Consider the following 21,169-nt stretch of genomic DNA (forward strand, 5'->3'; position numbering starts at 1 on the left):
CAGAGGATCAAGTGCATGTCCTACAAGGTCTTATCACACAAGGAATAAGATGGTTCAATTCTGTCATGAAGCATTTCAGCAAAGACATTTCTCACTCAACATCAACGTTTGCCACTTTCTTGCTCCAACCAGCCTGGAGGCCGAGACATCTCCATCCCAGCACATCCACAGCTGAGCCAGGAAACCACAAACCCAGCAGAATTAACCTCTGCTTTCCCCCAGCCAGAGATATGGGTACAAACTACAAGACCACTTAGCACACCACCTTCAAAAGTCACTCAAAATGGGGTGTCACAGCATTACGAGGTCTCTGGCAGGTCAGCAAATAATCTCTGTAAAACATTTGGCTCGTAGCTCAGGAGGGAAAGGCAGCAAGAGTTCAGACACCTCCTCAACCTGTTCAGGGAGGAATTATTGGGTATTAATTTTCAGAAATGCCACGCTAACTAGATGGATGGCTGAGTTGAACTACTTGCAAATACAGCAGCCAGAAAAACAGCACCAACATGCCATCGAGTGCCCCAAGCACCCTGACAGCACTCAGTACATTAATTACACTAAGAACTAGAACAAATTTAAGAACAAAAGCCTGTCAGGATAATGTCCCAAAGTATTTTGCTACCTGTCAAGTGCACTCGACTTATTTCCAGTAATGCTTTCAGGTAGGTAAGGAAACGCTCTGTGCTGCACCTTGTATAAAAGACAAATGCTTTCCACTGAGATCAGTTCCAGACTCTGGTAACCTGCCTAAGGAACAGCAGGAATTTGCCTTTCTACCTGCTTGCAAGTTAGCGCACATCAAGGCAGGGCTGTGAGCAAATTTTAAGCTGCGTACCTGTTCTAGAATACCATGTAGGGACAGCTCTGAAACTTCACTGCAGCTGCCTGGAGACCTGGCTTCCACTCGTCCTCAGGGATGAGCATGAATTAAAATCTGAAGACAACAGCAAATTTCATTTTTAATTAGCCAGGGCAGTGAGCCAAGGAAGGCTCCCCCACCCACCCATGGCTGGTGGAGGCTGACAGCTCAAAAGGATTTACGTTTCCCTGTGCATTCCCAGTGGCCATTCCAAGCACACCAGCTCAAACAAGCGCCAGCCATGCAGCACTGTGAGTGCAGTTAATATCCAACCAGGGAAGGGCAGCAATGCACACAAAGCACCAGGCTTGAAGGGAACAAAGGGCACCAACTTGGACTTCAGCTCAGCTCCATCTTACCTCAGCTCCGGGATCAACCCAGTAGTCCTGAGCTTAGCACTTGGAGAACAAATAGCCATAAAAGCAGAGGAATTTCAAGGAAATTATAATAAAATATCCATCTTTTTATTCTGTCTTTAATACAGGGCTCTTGGCTTCCAGCACTAAGGACGCAAAGCTTCGTGACCAGCCATGGGGATTGTCTGTGCATGCAAAGATCCAGGACAGATCCTCCATCCTGAACTGGCACTGCCCAAGTTGCTCAGAGGGAATGGGGAAGTAACTTCAGTAAAGGTGGCAAAATACAAACAGAACATACAGCTTTTCACATCCCAGCACTCATCAAAACATGCACTCTCAGAAACCTCAAAAGGCTCCAGCTCTGTGTCTCACTGATCTAGCCAAAAAATGGGGTTCAACTGCCCGTGAAAAGGGACACAAAGCTTTGTGATGGGAACAGAGGTGGCTGGTGACAGTCCCAGCCCTGGTGAATGAGGAGAGCTCACTGACCACAGAATAGCTGGGGATGGGAGGGACCTTGAATACCTCTTGAATATCTTGTTCCAGCCCCTGCTGTGGCAGGGACACCTTCCACTAGAGCAGGTTGCTGAGAACCTCATCCAACCTGGCCTTGATGTTGCTCAAAGCCATCCCAGTAACTGAAGCTCTAGAGACTGAGAAATGGCCCTGCTGTGCTGTGTCTCAGGGCTGAGTAGGAGCTGCCACCTCCACAGGCACTGCTCCAGCCTCAGCTGCCAGTGCCACATGCACTGCCACCCCCTCCACAAGTCATCTTTTGGAATTAGTTTGCCACAAGCAAACCAGAAGGGAAAGCAATCACCACAGATTAAATGTGCACCTTACAGCCTGACAAAGAGGGGGCACAGCAGTTCTTGCCACCAGGACTACAAGCACATTTATGCAGGAGCTCTTGGCTGGCAGATGATCTAACCAGGCCACTGGGCCCCAACACACCAGCTCTGTATGAAGCCAAAAACTGGCCTTCATGTGCCTCACCAAGCATACTGCCCTGCTGACAAGTACAACCATTCCCAAAGCTTTCAGGATGGCATCACTGACTGCACAGAATAACCTAGAAATATTATTTACGAGTTAGCATCACCAACTGCAGTGTCACAGTCCAGAAGCTGTGAGGCCAATATGCTGTGTGGATACTGGCTTCCCATGGTGCAGGCAAGAGCTTTCATGCAAACCTCATGTCAATGGCAGGGAAAAAATGGGCATTTAACTCCTTTCTTGTAGCCATTTTAGGCAAACAGATGGAAGGGTCTTCAAGGCAATCTCTAAGCAAAAAATCTGTGAGTTTTAGTTACAACCATATCCTTGCATCAGTTAAACCTACCAGCAATGAATTTGATTGCTTCAGGGCAAGCACTACATACTGCTTAAAGCAAGAGATTTAAATTTTAATTTTAAAAAAATCCTGTATTTTCTGCAACACAGAGCTGCCTAAAGGAATAAATAAAGAACAACAGGAACAACCAGAAGCTGATCCTCCCTTATGCCTTGCCATGGGCCTTGTTCAAACCAGCTCACTGCTTCTGGCCTCTTCCTTATTAAGAAAGGGGATGTTACCTGTTTTCAAGAACTCGGGATTGCCAAGAGACCAGTATTCCAGGTTTCACAGATGGGTGATTCCAAAAAAGATCTTCCATATGTACAGAGCTTCAGTCAGATCTGGTCCACACCATAGTACAAATGCAGCTGATGCATCTGCCAAACTACATTATTTCCTAATCACCTTCTACACTTGAAATGAAGACACCAAGTTTAAAGTACTCAGGTTCTTTATGATGCGTAGCCAAGGAGGACAGGTCAGGTCCATAATCTGTGGTGAGATACCTAAGACTGTACTCACCGGCGTTCTCCTCCATTCCTCTTGTACACTAGTGTCCAGAGAAATTCCTACAAAAACAGGAAACAAAGTCAACACACAAATTAAAATTCCAAGTGTGAACAAAGCTCAGATTTAGTTTTATTTCTCTGTCAGCTCTGCTCAGCCTACACAAAACCAGTGTGGAGGGAACCTAGAGCAGAAATCCTGCCCCAAACTAGGAAGAGTGTGACATTGTCACCCCTCATTGAAGGCATAAGAAGCTTCTAATCACACACATGCTGGGATGGAAAGAAAAGAGAAACAAAATTAAGGTGACAATTACAAGGCAGCAATATTTGTTCCCAGGGAAAACATTCCATATCTGCCTCTTCAGGAAGGGATGTGCCTGCTGTAAAAGGGAACAGCCTACTGCTTATCTAGCAAAGGCAGCACAGCAAGTGCACAGGAAGTATTTCAGATGTCAAACAGCATCAAGGCACTTCTGAACATACTGGGGTGGGGGAACACAAAAAAAAAGGAACCAGGACTTTAGTAGAAAAGACATTTTTTTTCTGGAGAAAGTTCTGAAATGAGATGCCAGGGGAACTAAGTTTGGGGAAATCACAATGTGTCTTGATTTTGACAGATTCTGCACCATAGTAAAAACAGGCTCAGTATTTTAGAAAAAGGGGGGTTCTGTCCTCAAAATCTTGCAGTTCAAACTCAGACAACCACAACTGGACATGTCAGCAGGAACAGCATGGGGTGACTAGGGAAGAACTACAAAATCATGTTGTTCCAGTGCTGAGGAGTCGAAGCCAGCCTTTATCCATAGCCCACTTCAGCCTAATCTCCTCACGAAGCCCAGGCCAACTCATCCCCTTTGGCCCCAGCACAAAGCACAGTTTGGTGGCTTTAGTTTAACATCACATCAGCTCCTCATCTTCATGTGACAACGTGCTGAGTGTGCAGCACGTGCTCAGCTTGTTCAAGAGCATCCCTGGGCTGCAATGTCAGTGGGGACAACAACAGCACACCATCCATGGAAGCTCTGCCAGTGGGGCTTTTCAGCTTTGCTCTGCTGTGTGGGGGAAAATGCTTCTTTGGATCAGACAACCATGCTCCAGGCTACTTCTCTCTGATGTAGCTCAAATTCCATCACACCTCAACAGAGCCATTAAACCCTCAAAACACAACTGGGGATCACAGCTTTAAACAGCTTAGAAAAAGGAACAAGTATCTGTACAGGCTTCTGGGCAGCAAACGAGTAGATCAAGAACATCAGAAGGTTTTGATTTCAGAGGCAGACAGCCACAAGTTGCTCAGGAAACACCTTCAATCCCTCCAGTCTAATCCATTAGCACTGCTAAAATACAGCTTTCACACGCATTTGTATGCATGGTTTGGTGCATCCACATGTTGCATCAAGGACACCACTTGCAAGAACTGGAATGAATGAACGATAGAATCATTCAAGCTGGAAGAGCCCTCTAAGATGATTAAGTCCAACCACTAACCCATGTCCTCAAGTGCCACAACCACATGTTTTTGACCGCTTCCAGGAATTCTGACTCCAACACTGCTCTGAGCAGCCTGTGCCATGGCTTGACCATCCTTTTGGTGAAGAAATTTTCCCTGATATCCAACCTACAACTCCCTGACACAACCTGAGGCTGTTTTCTCTTATCCTGCCCCTTACTGCCTAGGTGCAGAGCCTGGCGCTCATCAGCTCCAGTCTCCTGCCAGGGAATGCTCCCCCACTGAAGGCAGAAGAGCCACCACCATCCCTGCCTGCCCTTTCAAGCACGCCCTTGTGGGAAAGGAAAGCAGAAGGGAAACTGAAACCGTCACCTCAAGGCCTGCTTGAACCTCAGCACAAATGACAGCAGTGCTCCCACTGCTCCCCAGGAGCTGGGTTTAATTTGCCTTTCAAGGGCATTGCTGTGTGCTGAGCTCTGCACTGCAAGGGGCACATTTGTGCCTGGAATACTGATCCTGGCAGCAGCCAGTGCTGGACACTCGCTGTGCACAGCCCAGACATCTGTCACTGCCCAATGGCACAGCTGGGAGCACCTCAGCCTGCGCTGGGAGGCTCTTTCTGAGCAGAACACTAAATCCACAATATCTGGTAATCAACAGAACCAGCATAAAAGGCACACTGGAGGAAAAAAAGCAATGCCAGGGTAGAGGAAGAAGGAGCAAAGTCTGCATTCCCTCAGCATTGCCTGCACTAAGGAACAGACACTTCCACCAAAGAATGGATTAAGCAGTGTAGATCCTGCTGCCAGCATTAACTACGAGTGGCTAACTGGAAAGCTGTATTCTGGAATAATATTTGAGATAACCCACACCACAGAACAGAAATTTGCTTTTATCCCCTACTGTCACAGGTTTCCCAGATACCTACTTCTGAGAAAACTCGGCTTTTTCATTTCCTCTAGCATGACATGCCACAGCTCTCTGAATATTCATGTGCTCTGAGTGCCCTACATTCCCTGGGCCTGACAGCTATGTGAAATTCCTGCTCCTGAGAGCCCTGTTGCGGCACAGCTCTGGACTCTCCCCTGCCCCTCTAGTACTCAGGCCACCACAGCAGCAGAACCATGTCTTTGTCTGCCTCGAGACTTCAAACACTTTACAGCTTTTTCCCCAGCTCTTTGTACCACTCTAAGAATATATTCCTGTTCCATTGACCCGGCTCTGAACTCCTGCAGAAAGGCGATGGCTTCTTTCCAGCTAGGCAGCTAATCCACACACAATAGAAAAGGACTGTTTCACAGCAGTGCTGGAGTGTTTTGTACCTTGTTTCTTCAGTCTTAACACACTCCCTGTGCACAGGGAATTTTGTCTTTCCCAGCTCAGCTCTGTCACATTCTCTCCCAGCAACACAAACCAGCCCAATTCCGGATTTTGGATCTCCTCCCATGCCCTCCCACCCACTCATTGCACCAGCACCAATGCAGCTGCTCTGGGAACACTCAAAGCTGACCTGATGCACACCAAGCACATCCAGAGGAGTGGGCTGGGGATGACAAGACCTCAACAGGACCACGAAGCTGCACACCAAGATGCCACTGTTTGCTCCAGCCTTGGGCAATCCACATCCATGAGCTTTACTGAATGCCCTTTTACAGCTTCCCTCCTTCCTCATCATCTCATTTTCAGCAATCCTTATCCAGACCTCTGGAATATTAAGCACTCAGTTTCCTTCAGAATGAAGCTCATTAGCTGGACCCCTCTGTCCTCACTGTTCATCTCCTCCAGTAACATGAACAGCTTCCTTCAAAAGACTACAGCACATTTCCAAAAGTCCAGCTAAAACCTAAGCCAATGTTGGTTGTTTTCCCCAACTAAACTAGAAAACTGACAACTCTTCCAAGCAGAAGTGGCACATTACTTCTCCACAGTGGCTGCCAACAGGCTTGCCTTAAGGCATGGAAACGTTTCCATGCTGGCTCAGCTCTAAATCACCATCCCAGAGAGGGACACGACAGCAGCTGGGCAGCTACTACAGGGCTTTTACTGTAATGAGACACAAAACCCAAGGCTGTCTTGTTAAAAAACGCATGTGGGGGAGAGAAAGGATGCTCTTGTAACTGTTTGGAACTATATCCACCAGCTGGAGGGAAAGGAAGGGTTAACACGTACCCATAGCTTGAGGAACATGCTCCTGCATTAATATAGACCATGATCCATGAAATTAAACAAGCTCACCTGACAACTCCCAGATGATTATTCATTTTGACCCAATATGGTGCTAGTAACAGCCAATAAACAAATATTATATTATTGCCACTTCAGCCCTTTGCTTTACACTCCTTAAAAAACTACATTACTGCAGCAGCACCCAGAAGGCTCCCAGTGGGGCAGATGATGAGAGCCCAGCAAAGGGCTGATGCTGCCCACAACAGCTCACCAGCATAACAAGACAAAGCAGACACCAGGAATAAGGCCAGCTGGGAGATAGCAGCCAGGCATGGAGCAGCCTCTGCTTCATCACTCAGAGAACATCGGGAGTCTTCCTCCCGGATTTGCCAAACTCCACTTGAATGGTTGATCCAAGCCATCAGGGCTCTCCCCAGCTGCAAATGCTTCTCCAGGGCCAGACTCACAAACCCTCCTCAACTAGCCCATGGATCTGGCTGCCCGTTCCTTTTTATAAATCCAATTTCAAAAATAAAATCAACATTTTATTCTCTCACCAATAATTACTCCTTCCAGGAAGACAGATGAGCAGATTTTTGCAAAGCTGAGATAACTCCACCTAATGCCATGGGTCTGTTGGCAATGAAACTCCATCAGGTCCTCAGGGGGAGGGCTAAAGAAACTCATTTCATCTGCCAGCAGTGAGATTAAGAGCATGGTATGGTAAACAATATTAAAATTCTGTTCTACAAAGCAAAATACCTCAACAGCACCAAAGTATTCTCCCAAAGGAGAGATTATAGCACGGGTGCACAACTGGAGTTTAAGTATTACAAGGGAAATTCTTAAAAAGACTAAATAGATCAACCATGCCAAATGCCCTAGTACAGATTACAAGACAAGGTGTAAAGGTATAATTAACCTCTTGTTGGATAGAGTGGTACAAAGGGAAAGAGATGCACAAGCCCCTTTTCAATTCAGTGGATGACGAAAAGCTCATGTATTTTTCTGACTCCATCTAAAACAAACCAGCTCCACCTAAAAGTCCTGGTTTGCTCATGTCCTTTGCTCATATGGTTTGAGCATCATTTGATGGCTTCTGCAAATTGCTGGAACTACAAATGCTGGTTTCAAAATCCTCTGAGCAGCCTCGGCTGACCCAGTTTGTTCTGCACTAATCACACACTGAGCAGTGGAGAGGTCAGTTGGAGGGAAATCAGAATACTCCTCCTCAGTAAAACCACACAGATTAAACCCAGTTGTTCTGCAGCCTCATGTGGCAACATGCCAGTTAACGGGGTGCACCACTAATTAGCAGCCCAGCAGTTTCCCTCTCTTTCCAAGGATCCCAACACTACAAGCACTTCTGCACTTGTTGGGAAGCAATGGCTTTGAGCAGGAGCACAGCAGTTGGTCAGCACAAGGAATGGGTTTTGTGGAAGAAGTGGAAAAATCAGACATTAGCATAACAGCTCTATGTGCAATTTAAATAGAAAATTAGAATAACCAGGACTGAAAACCTCCAATACAGTTCATATTACAGTCAATGAAACCGGTGGCTTTTTGTCGCAGATTGAACATTTGATAAGTGGCTCCCCATGCAAACAGCAAATGTTTTCCAGCAGCTCAGTAGCTGCCTGTGGGTGGCACAGTAATATAAGGTTACCAGAGAGGAACTGGAAAGGGAAGGGAGCTGCATCCTCTAGGGCAGCACCACGGGGAAGGTGAGTGGCTTTTTCCAACACCTGGGCAAAAGTAAGCCTTAAAAGTACTCACGGCCATGCTGTGCAGAACACCGGAGTGGGACTACTGACCCCGCATCCTTACTGCTCTAGCAAAGAATCTCTGAGGCTGGAAAAGATCTCCAGGATCATTGGGTGCACTGTGACCACTCACCACCTTGTCAAGCAGAGCAGAGTGGCACATGCAGCTGTTCCTCGAGCACCTCCAGGGATAGCGAGCAAACCTCCCATCCTGGACCCACTGTTCCGGAGAGCAGCTGAGCACTGCGGGCTGCACGCATCAGCTGAGCTATAATAATCTGTGTCAGTTCTGTAGCACACCCCCAAAAGGCACAAAATAACAGGGTTACTTATTTACCTCTGGCTTCTGGGGTAAAATTCAAACTACCTCTGCCTTCATTTTGTGGTTTCTATTTTCATCAAACTTTGAATAAAAACTTAGCAGCAGAGTACTCACTTGGTGCTGTGGTCATGTCCCTGTAATTATGACTCGATAGACAATTTCATTTGCAACCACCATTTCCTCCCCAGAACGAGGCCACTTTTCCTCTCTGCCACTGCAGAGCCCATTTGAAAAGTGTTTCTTTTTGCCTCTATTTAAAAAGTGAGAGGAATGAGCTTAACCACCATCAAAGCACTAAAATGAATTTGTTAGAAAGCTCACCTGAACTCCCAAAAATCCTGCAGCAGCAGAGCTGAATTTGCAATCCTGCCATAAGGGTCTTTCCAAAGCACCCTGAATGCCCAACTGCTTCCTGGGATAAACAGCCCACAGGGTTTGTGCAATCAGATTAAACTCCATGCCTTCCCTGCTGCACGTTCCAGCACATAAACCAGGCATCTTTAATCAAATTTCACAAAGGCAATGAATGCAACGTTCCCACTTGAAAAAATATGAGATACAGGAAACCTATGCTGTGTTGTCAACTCACAGAGCAATGCTTTTAACTGGGAACAACTCACCTGTTTGAAATTAAAGCTCTTTCTGAATCAACATTCTGGAATTACATCACTGAATCTATAGGAGCATTACATTTCACCTTTTGAAGCAGATTTTGCCAAGCAGTTCAGGTAGTTTGAAATTCAGTTGTAGCCTTACTTTTTCTTTCACAGACTCACTAGCATAATTTCTAATTATTTCTGATTAAGATATCAAATTTCCTTGAAGAAGCCCTCCTCAGGCAATTATTTTCTTGCAAAGCTCCAGCTTTAATAAAAAGGTGCCCAGGCTTTAACTAGGACAGTAGAGAAATTAATTCCCACTACTGATCAGGCAGTCTTTATAACATAAGTGTAGGCAGCAAGGCATCCCATTGTGAAAATAAGCTTATAAAGCTTCTGAATGAGAACATTTTCTTAAAAACAACAAAAAAAATCTTTTGTAGGTCTCATGGTTGTGCACAAAGTTTATGAAGCAGCAATACTGATTGCCTGGGGATGGTGCTTAGTGCAGCCACCTGACCTACTGGGCCAAAGTTGATTTTAATCTCAGGTGGAAGTTGTGCCTTTCCTACTGCTCTTACAAATGCTTTCAGGCAGGAACACAATCGTGGAATGGTTTGGGTTGAAAGGGCCTTTAAGGATCATCTAATTCCAACCTTCTGCCATAGGCAGAGACATCTTCCACTAGACTACGCTGCTTAGCACATGGTCACTCATCTTTTAGGTTTTGGACTGATATACTCCTCCAAATAATCTTTAATTAAATCTTAAATGGGATAATCTTAAAGACAGTAATCTCCTGGAACTCCCCCAAGAACAGGAATGTTTCAGCTCTCTTCTCTCATCACCACTCTAACTTTCCATTAGAAATGACATTTTCCAGCCAACACATTTAGCTGCATTAAGAGCTCAACAAAACTATCAGGGCTTCTTTCCAGCCACAAAAGGACCTTCCACAGTAACAATGGTTGAAAAAACACCCAACTGAAGCGCCAAATCTCTCCTCATGCCCTCAGGCAGGTTAGCCGACCTGGGCCAGGAAGGTAACCAGGAAAAAATGCTCTTCTCCAACTGCACAAATTAAAGCAAGGGAATCATTATAACACCAAGGAGCAGAGAGGACTTTAAAATCAGAGACAACGTCGACGTCTCAACATTCTCGAGGCACAGGAGCTGAGGAAATGCCGTGGGATGGGCTGCATTAACAGGAAGGGTGCTGGACATGGCTCTGCATACGCAGCATGAGGATTCACGAGCAGAGGATGCTCCACAAGACATGCCTGAGGAGCACTCCAGGTACATCCAGGAGCTCCCAGCCCTTCCCTGCACAGGAACCAGAGATCTCACAGAGCAGCTGACCCCAGCCAAAACCAGCCTGTTGCAGAAGCGGCTGGCTTGAATGCAGTTCAGTTCCTCTATTTTTTGTCACGTGGGCCACGAGCAGTTGCTGGAGAATAAGGGAAGGGAGCGAATACGCAGGAGCTGCTCGGCAGCCACAGCACTTTTGGAAGTTTACACAGCTGCAGCCCCACACAGGGCTGCAGTGTCAGTCCTCACAGCCACGGGCTAGGGGGACATTGAGTCAGCCTTCCCAGCACCAAACAGCCTTGAAAACCTGACAGAATCACAGATTCTGCCCACTCATCTGTCCCTTGTCCCACTGCAAACACCACAGGGAAGGTGCCACCCTTACCTCCCCATGCTGTTTGATCACCAAGCCATTCTGCATAATCTCAGAGCATCTGTGACAAACCAAGATTGTTTACTCATATTTACAAGATTATTTGAGTTATCTGCTACAAAACTATTCTTAAACTCCTCCAGTACACCTAGAAGCAAAACCCTAAAGCACCAACTGATCCCAAAGCAGCAGGATTTCTCAGCCCTATGTTTTGAAATAAGCAGAACCTTGCTGATCATAACTCAAGGGCAGGCACTACCCAGGAATTCCAGTTTAACCAGTTCCAGGCTTTCTACCCCTCATTCCTCCCACTTTCTTGGAACAATGGGCGGCAGCAGAACCCTGCCCCAGTCTGCACCGGAATAAACAGTTCATTGGGATGAAAAGCCACCTGCTCCCCCCACACAGTTAAAAGCATTTCCAAATTCCAGCTCTCTCCCAGCCAGCACAGATGGACACACGAGGCACAGACACCCGCTTTGCTTCCAGCACAGCCTTTGTCCTGCTGAGACACAGAGCCCGATGGCAGAGGCGGCCTCCATCAGAGCTGTTTTGTTAAGGGATCACGACATAAACCAGCAATCCTCCAGCCACAAAAACAGTTCAGACTCACTCCTAGCACATTTAAATTGCAATCTGCTAAAACACACAGGCACTCTCTGGCTTTTGGGGACCACATCCCTCCACTGGCAGATCACATCCTGAGATCTGACTAATGCATCACCTGCCTCACATGTCCCCAGATGATTAAATTTAACACGGAACAGCTCAGTCATCACCAGAGATTTTCACTTTCTTGCACACCCTACTTCTGTCCAGGGCGATTCTTGCACACCCTACTTCTGTCCAGGGCGATTCTGCAGGAAGTAAATTGCTTCCTTTGCAAAGGAAGTGATAGCCCCAAGAGCAGGCAATAAAACACTAAAATGCAGCCTGAATTCTGCCTTGCTCAGTCCTGCTGGACCTGCCCTGTAATCCCTCGAGTATGGTGGCCTTTAGGGCAGCCTCGGATTCACAGCAGGAACAGAGCTAGGCAAATGGAGGCCACCAGAGACTGCTGAATACTCACTCAGACACTGCTGCCTTTGCAAAGACAGAATCAGCACAGAGGCTGTTCTGCAGTGCACACCGAGCTCCAAAAGCACCAGACACTGACCTCTCCTTCCCTGCTCCTGAGCTTGTGGTTCCTGTGCTGCTCAGCAAGTCTGGCCATCTGCAGAACGCTTCCATTAGGACCTGGCTACCCACAGGACACATTCCTGCAGGGCTTAATCACTGTCCCTGTAGACCTAAGGCAGAGCTGGTGTCCCACAGCCCTCCTCTCCACACTGCACTGCCCCGGTGCCACTCTCTCCCTATTGGCACCCCAAGCACAAGCAGAAGAGTTTCTGAGCACAGTGATCACATTGCCCAAGACCAATTTTCCCAGTCTCCTCAAAGGTAGAGGGATCTCTAACCACAAGATTCATTCATCCTATCAGAAGAGCTCAGGAACTGCTTCTGTTATCTTTTGCCTTTCAATTTAGCTTTCTTTGAAGACAAATGCTAATATCCTTTACAAAAAATCCAAATCTGATCCAAAACTAGACACATCACTGGAATGAATCACAGTGTTATTAATTCTCCCACCCATCAAAACAGAAATGTCTCACCTTGCAAAGCAATCGTAGTGGTTGCCCAGGCTCACAGAAATCTGTCCCATCTGTTAAAAATCTGGGTGCAAGGCAGCAAACATTTCACCCCACAATGGCTACTTTAAACCTAGACAGTGACTACAGGTAGCTGAGCTAGGTTCTTATCAGCCAGCACAAACACAGCCTCCCAAGAAAGAATTCCTTTTGAAGACTGAGCTTGCAGGGACACTAAATTCCAGGATCAAGCCTGCAACTGTGAGAAAGCTTCACAAAATTAAGCTTGGAAGATCTCGCACTCCAAACTACTACAATCAAAAGCAGGGAACAAAGTGTTCCGGCCTTCAACACTAACAGAAATGGCAAATAAACCAGGACCTCCACTTCACCTGCACACAGCGTGCCTAACAGGCAAAGCCTCTCCGATTTCCAGCTCCAAGGGACACCCACAATAAACCAAGAGCCATTCACCACGAAGGAGGAGACAGGAATTGCACCCCCAGAGCTGAGCAGTGCTGGCATCCACCACCCCAGCTCCCCATGCACTGCATTCCCAAGCGCTTTAGTGCTGCATTTTGGACAGCAGGTTAATCCCACACATTCACTTGGGCAAAAGTCAGCCTGTTGCTGCTGATCCCCGCACGTGGCAAGTTCAACACAACAATTTTCAGCATTTCAACATCTCCGACAGACTCTTGGCAAAGGACACGTTCCCCTCCTGTTTAATGGAGATACAAATCCATTCCCAACACACTGCTATTTCAACTGAAATAGTTGTCACAAGCAAGTGACATTCCACATCAGAACGGGAAATTTTGACGAGGAAGCTTTATTTGCTTCTGAAGTGTTCAAAAGAGGGCAAGGATGAAGAGGGTATGATCAATGCAGGCAAATGTTAAACTGTCACACTTCTCCAAAAGCAACCTCAACACCAGCTCCAAATGAAGTTTTGTTGAAGCCAAACTCATCAGCAGCACTGTCAGCCATCCCAGAGAATTCTCATCCCACTGAGGGACCCAACAGTGCCCTTCTCCAGATCAACATTCTGCTCCAAGTTCAAGAACACAACATATTTTGTAGGACACCAGAGCAAAGCAACATGTGGCTCTAAATCCACACAAAACTACTACCCACATTATCTTGAGGATGCAAATCAAACCCCTTGCTGCTGGCATTAAGAATGAAAACCGCTTCCTGCACCAAAGCCGCCTTGGAAATACTGAAGAATTAAAGAATTTGAGTTTTCAGTACAACAGGACCAAACCACAGTCACATTATGAGACAACAGGTAATATCAAACCCTGAGGGATGCATTTGTGGAGAACACAGGAAGACTGAAGTCTACAATCACAAGTTCAATTATCTTAAATGATAATCAAAAGGTAGTAAGATAAACATTCACATCAGCATAAGGAATCCTACTCAGCAGCACAGCCACACATGACAGGACAAAGCAATGCTCACAACATAATATTAAAAACAGTAATACTATTAAAATGAAAGAGCTGTTTCAGTACTCATTACATGCACCAGAAACACAGAATAGCCTTCAATGTTATCCCCTGTGAAATGACTCTGCTCAGCAAGAACACAGGAATGAACTGGCCATGACATTCATGCGAACCCACAATGGACTAAGAGCAAACTCCACCTGCTTGTTAAAGATTTCACTGCTATAGAAACTATGATTAAATACACAGAGCCATGAATCAGCCACCTGAAACGAAGGTACACCTCAGCAGGCACAGCAGCACCCAGCACACTGACAGCTCAGTCACCACCAGCCCCCCAAAACTGTGACATTATGCAGAAAAACAGCTTTATCCAGACATTTCAGCTCCCACAAACATTTCATCTTTCTTACCTTTGGGGCTGGTTGTTTTAGGGGCTCTCTTGGTTTGGCAGTGCTTAAAGCTGCACATGCCCCTTATAGGAACAGCAAACAGGCTCCAAATCCATTTTGCCACAACTGGATAAAGCAGCTAAAACCGAAGCCCTGCTGCATCTGGACCAGCTGTGTCCCTGTACTGCAATTCCAATCAAGCCCAGAGAAACGCGGGAGGAAGATGGCAGGGCTTACCAGCAGTTCCTCTCTCTAGTCCCTGAACAAAGTGGATTTAAAAGAGGTTTAATTTTCCCAGAAGCTAATGCTCTCAAATCTAAATAAATCCACCAAAAGAAGAGATTATCCATAAATTTACTAGTTAGAAATGTTAATGTATCCAGTGCTTATGCAAGGACTGCTGCTCTCCATGCAAGAGTATCACCTATACAATTCCATATTAAAGGAGAAATGGATTTCTGGTAGCTTCTCCCCCACCTCCCTTTCCATGCTGAAACGTAGCCCAGCAGCTTTATAAATCCCACTTCCCAAGAGCAGCAGGAATTTACTGCAGAATCAAGGCAAACTTTTTTTTTCTATTTCACTGAAAAAGCTCTCCAAAATCTCCCCTTGCAAAAGAACTTAATACAAAAAGCAAGATCCACAGACAGGAAAGCCCAGTGTGAACCCTGAATAAGCATTCAAATAAAAACATTGCAGAGTTAAGACTTTAAATTACACATTCACAAAATACAGGACAAGGTGAAAATCAAGAAACAATTCCTTGAACACAGCTGATGCTGGACTTACCCAACATACCCAAACACTTCCTCCTGTTATTCGTACTCTATTTACTAAAGGGCCCACCTACACACCATATGACACAGAGCAGGATGGGACTAGACCAGTAGAACCTGGCTGCTAATTACGGCCCTTAAGGCTGAGATGAATTAATTTGTCCCTCTAGCTATAAACAGGAGGATGACATCCTCACTAACCACAGGTAATTTTGGAGAGGATAGACAGAAGGATGAAACAAGGAAAAAGTGACTTGCCTGACATCAAACACCACAACAGCAACATAGCTGGGAGCTAAACCAGGCCTCCTGTCCACCTGAGCATCCTTATTTTCCCTGGACTCACAGTTGATAAGTAGAGAGAACACAGTCATCAAAATACAGATTGAAGGCTTCATTTGGATGCTAGAAACAGATGTGGAATAATACTGGTTAGTGTAATCACTAGTGTCACATTGATTCTGGGGATCCAGCAGCCTTACAACAATCCTTCATCCCACAATTATTTGTTCTCCTCTGGCATCACACAAACACCCTTTACAAGGGAACAAATCTAGCAGGAGCTGGACTCCATGACCCTGATGGGTTCCCTTCCTACTCAGCATATCCCATGATTCTGTAACAGCTCTTCTTCTGTTTCACCTGGTTTGCAACAGACACTAAACTTAATATTGCCAAAAATAAAAGCCAAAATTTACTAGCACAAATCTGACATCACTATTTCAGTAATTACCCTCCTCTTTCTTAGTCCCAGCTGATAAAGATAACCTCATCAGCACAAGGTCGTCCATCCAGGAACACAGAGCAGATATTCTGTGGATCCATCCAGATTTCCACTGTCAGCATTACAGCAGAGCAGCTTTAAAAATGCATTCCCACAGAACCTGAGGCAGCCAGCAAAGACCAGCTCAAATTCTCCTGACCTTGCCTCCATCCCTGCTCAAACCCACTTAAGTCTCCCCTGCACTGGGATCCAAAGGCTGGCGGGTGTTAGCTGTACCTGCAAACCTGCTTCCTGTGGATCTTGGCACTGCAGCAAACCAGCAAAAACTTTTAGGTGGCTCTGGAGAGGAGAGGGATGGATAACACACCACCAGCAGCAGCACTTCTATGCATCTGCAGGAGAGCTCTTGCCAACACAGCAATAGCAGTGCCCAAAGCCCCTTTCCAGCAGGCACAGTGAGAACGGCCGAGCCCCTGACCTACAGCAGCGAGCTCAGCTGGTGACAGACATCCCAGACTTGATTTTGAGTAGGACAGAAGGATTAGTCAAGAGAACACAACCTTCAAAGGCATGTGACTACAGCCAAAGTCCCCTGAAAACTGACACAGTGACATGCTTTGTTCAAAGCTCAAATCCTCTGAAGACAACAACCTTTGGCTTTATCCCCCATCCACAAACACCTCTGGAAGCTTCATGTGCATGAGCACAGCCTGAGACACAGCTGTGATCCCAACCTCAAGGCCACATCCAGCAATAATCTCTTTTTTTTGCTAAGTCACCCTCTGCAACACAGTGTTTACACGAGAGGTCTGAGCATGGCCCACCACTAAACACTGTGCAGACACCAAACAAGTCAGTGCCTCCCAAACTTTGATCCGAGTTTACAAACCAAGGCTTTCCTGTATGATTAGGGCCAAACTTTTCTTGATTACACCCTTAAAAGCTAAGGGAGAGAAAAGCACATTAAGAGAGGTTCACCCTTCCCACAGACAAATGTGAGGTGATGAAGGAAGCCCATATGGGGCAGCCTACAGTTTGAATCAATGGTGGGGATTAATCTTGATGTATTTTAGACAACTGAGTCTGTGGCAACACAGCTGTAATTAAGGGGTTAACTTTTGGGGCTTGGTTAACTAAAGGAAAACCTTTAGGTACTGGCAGCCAAGAGTTTCCTGCTTTTAGCAGCAGCTTTCTGGAGCTGACAGCAAAAAGGTTCAAACCTCTAACAGCAGTAAACTTTACCGAAGTCCAATGATCTTTCCTAAAAGTGTTTCAAAAGGCACCGACTGCACGGAAGTGCCAGGCTTGCACAAATCGACCTCATCAGTATGCACCTTGTTTTGCCCCATGACACTCAGCAGCTGCGGTTAATTACTCCTCGATAATGAATTGCCCATCACAACTGCACGAAGCTGGTAGGTGAGCGATTCCTAGCTGTGCTTTGGAATCAGTATGCAAAAAGCACAAACACTAAAGAGTAAAGTTTACAATCTGTTTACCCCTTCCCTCACTCCTCCAAAGCTGCCACCAGCCAAAGGCTCAGGGAAAAGAAATAATAAATCTATTTCCAGGGTTCAGCAGAGAGAAACCATTTGGACTGCTCTCAATTTTCATATCTTTGCCACCAGTGCTTTGTGTTATTTCTCTCCACACATTCAAGTTAGGAGATGAAGCCTGCTCTTTTGGCTAATAGCATTTAAAGCCTCTCTCTGGAGATAATTAGTCCTCCCTCCCCCATCCCATCCCCAGCAGAAAGAGCAGAGAGTCACCAATAAACAAAGAAATTCAGGCAGTGACAAGCAGGGTATGGCTGAGACCAAAGCTGCCTCTCGCCTCCCTATCTCAGCACAGCTGAGGATCAAAAACAAGTGACACCACAAGCAATAGAATGAACAACACAAGAAGTTTCAGATTAAGGGCTTCGTAATTTTGAAATCAGGAAAACAGCAGCTCCTCATATACAAGAAGCAAAATACCAACGTGTAATCACTAGATGTTCTGCCTGGTCACCTTCCAAGCCAGACAAACCGTCCTGAGTCATTCAAAATCAGCAGATAAGAGCAAGAATTGGGAAAGCTGCAGCCTTTTACCTCTGGTTCCAGGCCTGTCAGCCAGCCACTGGAAAACCACAACAACCTCCACACCTCAGCTCCTACTGAGATACAGTAAATCCTCTGGGAAGAGGAAAAATGAAGGGCAGTCAGCAATGGGAAAGCACCTCTGCTGAAGACTGACAAACTTCTGTTCAGCTGTATGCCAGCTCCTCCCACGGAGTCTGCCCCTGGATTCAGGGGCACAGTTTGGAAGGAGTTAAACTCAGCCATGGGGATGAGCAGCCAGGCTGGCTGCTGCATTCCTTGCCTAACCATGACCCCACTGTGCAGGGAAGAACTGGGAATAGTTATCACCACAGCACTGACACGTCAGCAACAGCGACTAATTAACTGATAAAAATAGATCTCTCAAAGGGCTTTTTTCCCCTCGACACAAAGCCCAGGCCCAACGCTGCCACAGTTGCACATCCATTAGTTTTCCACAGGCTCCAAACTTGCCCGCAAAAAAAAAGCATCTTCACACTCAGAAAAATAAACCCACCTGGCATTTGTATGCAGAAAATCACTGCTAAAAAGAATTAGGGAACTGATTATGAATGGCCTGGAGCATCTCCACTCCCACCTTAATGGATGCAGGAGCAAGGTGATGTCTTTGCCCCCAGTAGTCCTACCAGCTTCCCTGCAGCCGAAAGTTCTAGTTTTGCCTGAAAAATGACATGTTTTGAGGTAATCCATATGATCCCAATGATATTTGCAGCATTCTTCGCTCATGGTGTCACTGAGACCAACCAGAAAAACCCAGTTCTGTTTTAAGCCCCCCCCCCCACGTACCCAGACACAGGTTTTGGACAGCTTGTAACTAAATATTCATCACCAGCTAATAAACCTGCAGGAACCACAGCCTCAGCAGTTTTTATTACATAGAATGCTGCAACACATGCCAAACACAATGAAATTTGATCAAAATAGAAGCCGTTTGTTTAAATACAAATGATTTGGCTCTCAAAACTGTTATCAAATTGAACTGGAAATGAAATTAACCAGTGACTGAATGAAGTAGAAGGCTGTATAATCCCTGATCCAGCAGCATGAAAACAAGGATGCAAGCACATCCCCTTGTTTGTGGCACTGCTCCATGCTCCCAACAGGACTCCCACTCCATCTCCCAGGGGCTGAGGACGCTCTGCGCCTCAGACACAGCTGAGTCCTTGGTAATCCAGAAGGAAAACGCTCCTTGCAAAAACACTCTTGATACATTATCAGATAACAGAGTATCGCCTGGGAAGGGGCACGTTCGAAACCACCTTGACTTTGCACAGACCAGTGCAGTCATTCCCAGCACTGTTGGCAAGAGCAGGTTTAATAAACCTACTCTGAATGAGAAAGGGGTTTTGTTACCATCACTGTCCAGATAGCTTCAGCTAGTGTAACTGTGACAGTCCCTCACAATCGACCTCATTTTGGCTCGATTTTGCCCTTTCCTTCACAAAAAGGAATTTAAACCATGTAAGTTGCCGATTTTAGGTATTGTCTACTCTTAAAAGCAGTTGGATTCATTTAAGAGGTCTGCTTGAAGAGCACCAGGCACTCCTGAGGAAATCGCAGCAAGGAGAGGAATCCGGTTACACTCCCTTGCATCTTCTGCAGCACATCAAACTAACTCAGCTGAACATCCTTTACCCACCAAGAGTGGGCTGGGGAAACTTCATCAATCCCCCTCTCTTATCCTGCACCGGACTTGCTTTTGAAAAACAGGAGCACCACGAAACTTCAACTTCAATGTTCAGTTTATTTCAGCCTCAGCTGAGCACCGTCTCACTTCATTTACTTTTTTTTGCAGCATTTCAGTGCCAGAGAAGGGCACCAAGCCCTCGCCTACCTCCACCTGGACAAACACAACCCAATGCAAGGCACAGAGGTAAATAATTCATCTGCGTGCAAACAGAGGGAAAGAACAATTAAGCCAGAAAGCACAACGGGGACGTTTCAAATTTCAGTCAACATTAAGGCAGGAGAGATCAAACAAAGAAATACCAACGGGGCTGCTTCAGAGGGAACTTTGGGGAAGCTGGAAACACTCACGGCAAGGCACGGGAGGGCAGCGCGGACTCAACCCGGGTTTTACCGGAGTGCCAGCCCCAGCCCCAGGGTTCCCGAATTGCCCTTCGGAGGACAGCGGCGAACTCCTCTCCTCGCGTTCGGAGCCAGCGAGCGGCTGCGTTTGACCCGCGAGCCGATTCCCTGCAGCCGCTGCCCGAACGGCCCCGGCGCGGTGCCCGCAGAGCCCCGGCCCTCCCGCGGCATCCCCGGGGCGCCCCCGCTTCCCCTCCGGGACCGCCCCCGCCCCGCAGCGCTGCCCCCGGGCAGGGGGCAGGCCGGGCCGAGCCGCGGTTCTCGGGCCCGCGGTTCTCGGGCCCGGGGCTCCCCGCGGCTCCCCGGGCCGTGCCGCCGCTCCCCCGGGCCCCCGCCCGCCCTCACCTGCTGCCGCCGCCGCCGCCGCCGCTGCCGGGACGCGCCGCCGGAAGCCGCATACGAGGCATGCCGGGAGATGTAGTGCGGGCGGCGGGGACACGCCCTGGACGGGAGGACACGCCCCCCGGACCGGGCGGACACGCGGGGATTTGGGGTCGGGGGCGTTTGGAGCGAGGCGTTGGGGTCAGGGGGATGATGAGGTGCTGGGAGAGGTTGGAGGGGGGCTCTGAGGCCATGGAGTGACTGGTGGTGGGGGTTTGGGGTGGGAGGATGAGATTTTGGGGTCAAGGCGTGAGCGGGACTGTGGGGCTGTGGCACCGGCTCCCGAGTGGGCTTTGTGATTGTTCATATCAGCCCATGCAGCGGATCCAGGTGTCTGCCTGCACCTGTCGGGAATGAGCTGCCCACACTCAGGTGTTTCTCATCTCCAGCCCCACCTGAACCCTGCCCAGCGAGGGCAGCTCAGCCCCAGGGATGCCGCCTTTGCAAAGCACTTCGGGCTCCATCAGTCGTAAAATGTTCCTTCCAACTGAAGATTATCATTATTGTTGTTATTATTACTACTATTATTATTATTATTATTACCACCACTACTATTATTTCTTGTTGCTTTGATGTCTGTTAA

General features: G+C 47.1%; 1 protein-coding gene across 3 annotated transcripts in view; it reads right to left on the reverse strand.

Annotated features, from left to right (window-relative positions):
- The window catches only part of PHACTR4 (phosphatase and actin regulator 4), a 48,428-nt gene extending 28,021 nt beyond the window's left edge, over window positions 1–20,407 (reverse strand). Inside the window, exons 1-2 of one of the 3 annotated variants that reach the window (XM_030964611.1) lie at window positions 20,155–20,266; window positions 3,077–3,123 (exon numbers count right to left, since the gene is read on the reverse strand). In XM_030964611.1, the coding sequence (XP_030820471.1) occupies window positions 3,077–3,092 (16 nt within the window). In that variant the 5' untranslated portion in view covers window positions 3,093–3,123; window positions 20,155–20,266. Of the gene's footprint in view, window positions 1–835; window positions 920–3,076; window positions 3,124–20,154 lie in introns of those variants that run through there. The other 2 variants (XM_030964615.1, XM_030964612.1) reach the window with 2 other exon arrangements.
- Window positions 20,408–21,169: the final 762 nt, after the last annotated feature.

The sequence above is a fragment of the Camarhynchus parvulus genome, chromosome 23, assembly GCF_901933205.1.
Source record: "Camarhynchus parvulus chromosome 23, STF_HiC, whole genome shotgun sequence".
Classification (NCBI taxonomy): Eukaryota; Metazoa; Chordata; class Aves; order Passeriformes; family Thraupidae; genus Camarhynchus; species Camarhynchus parvulus.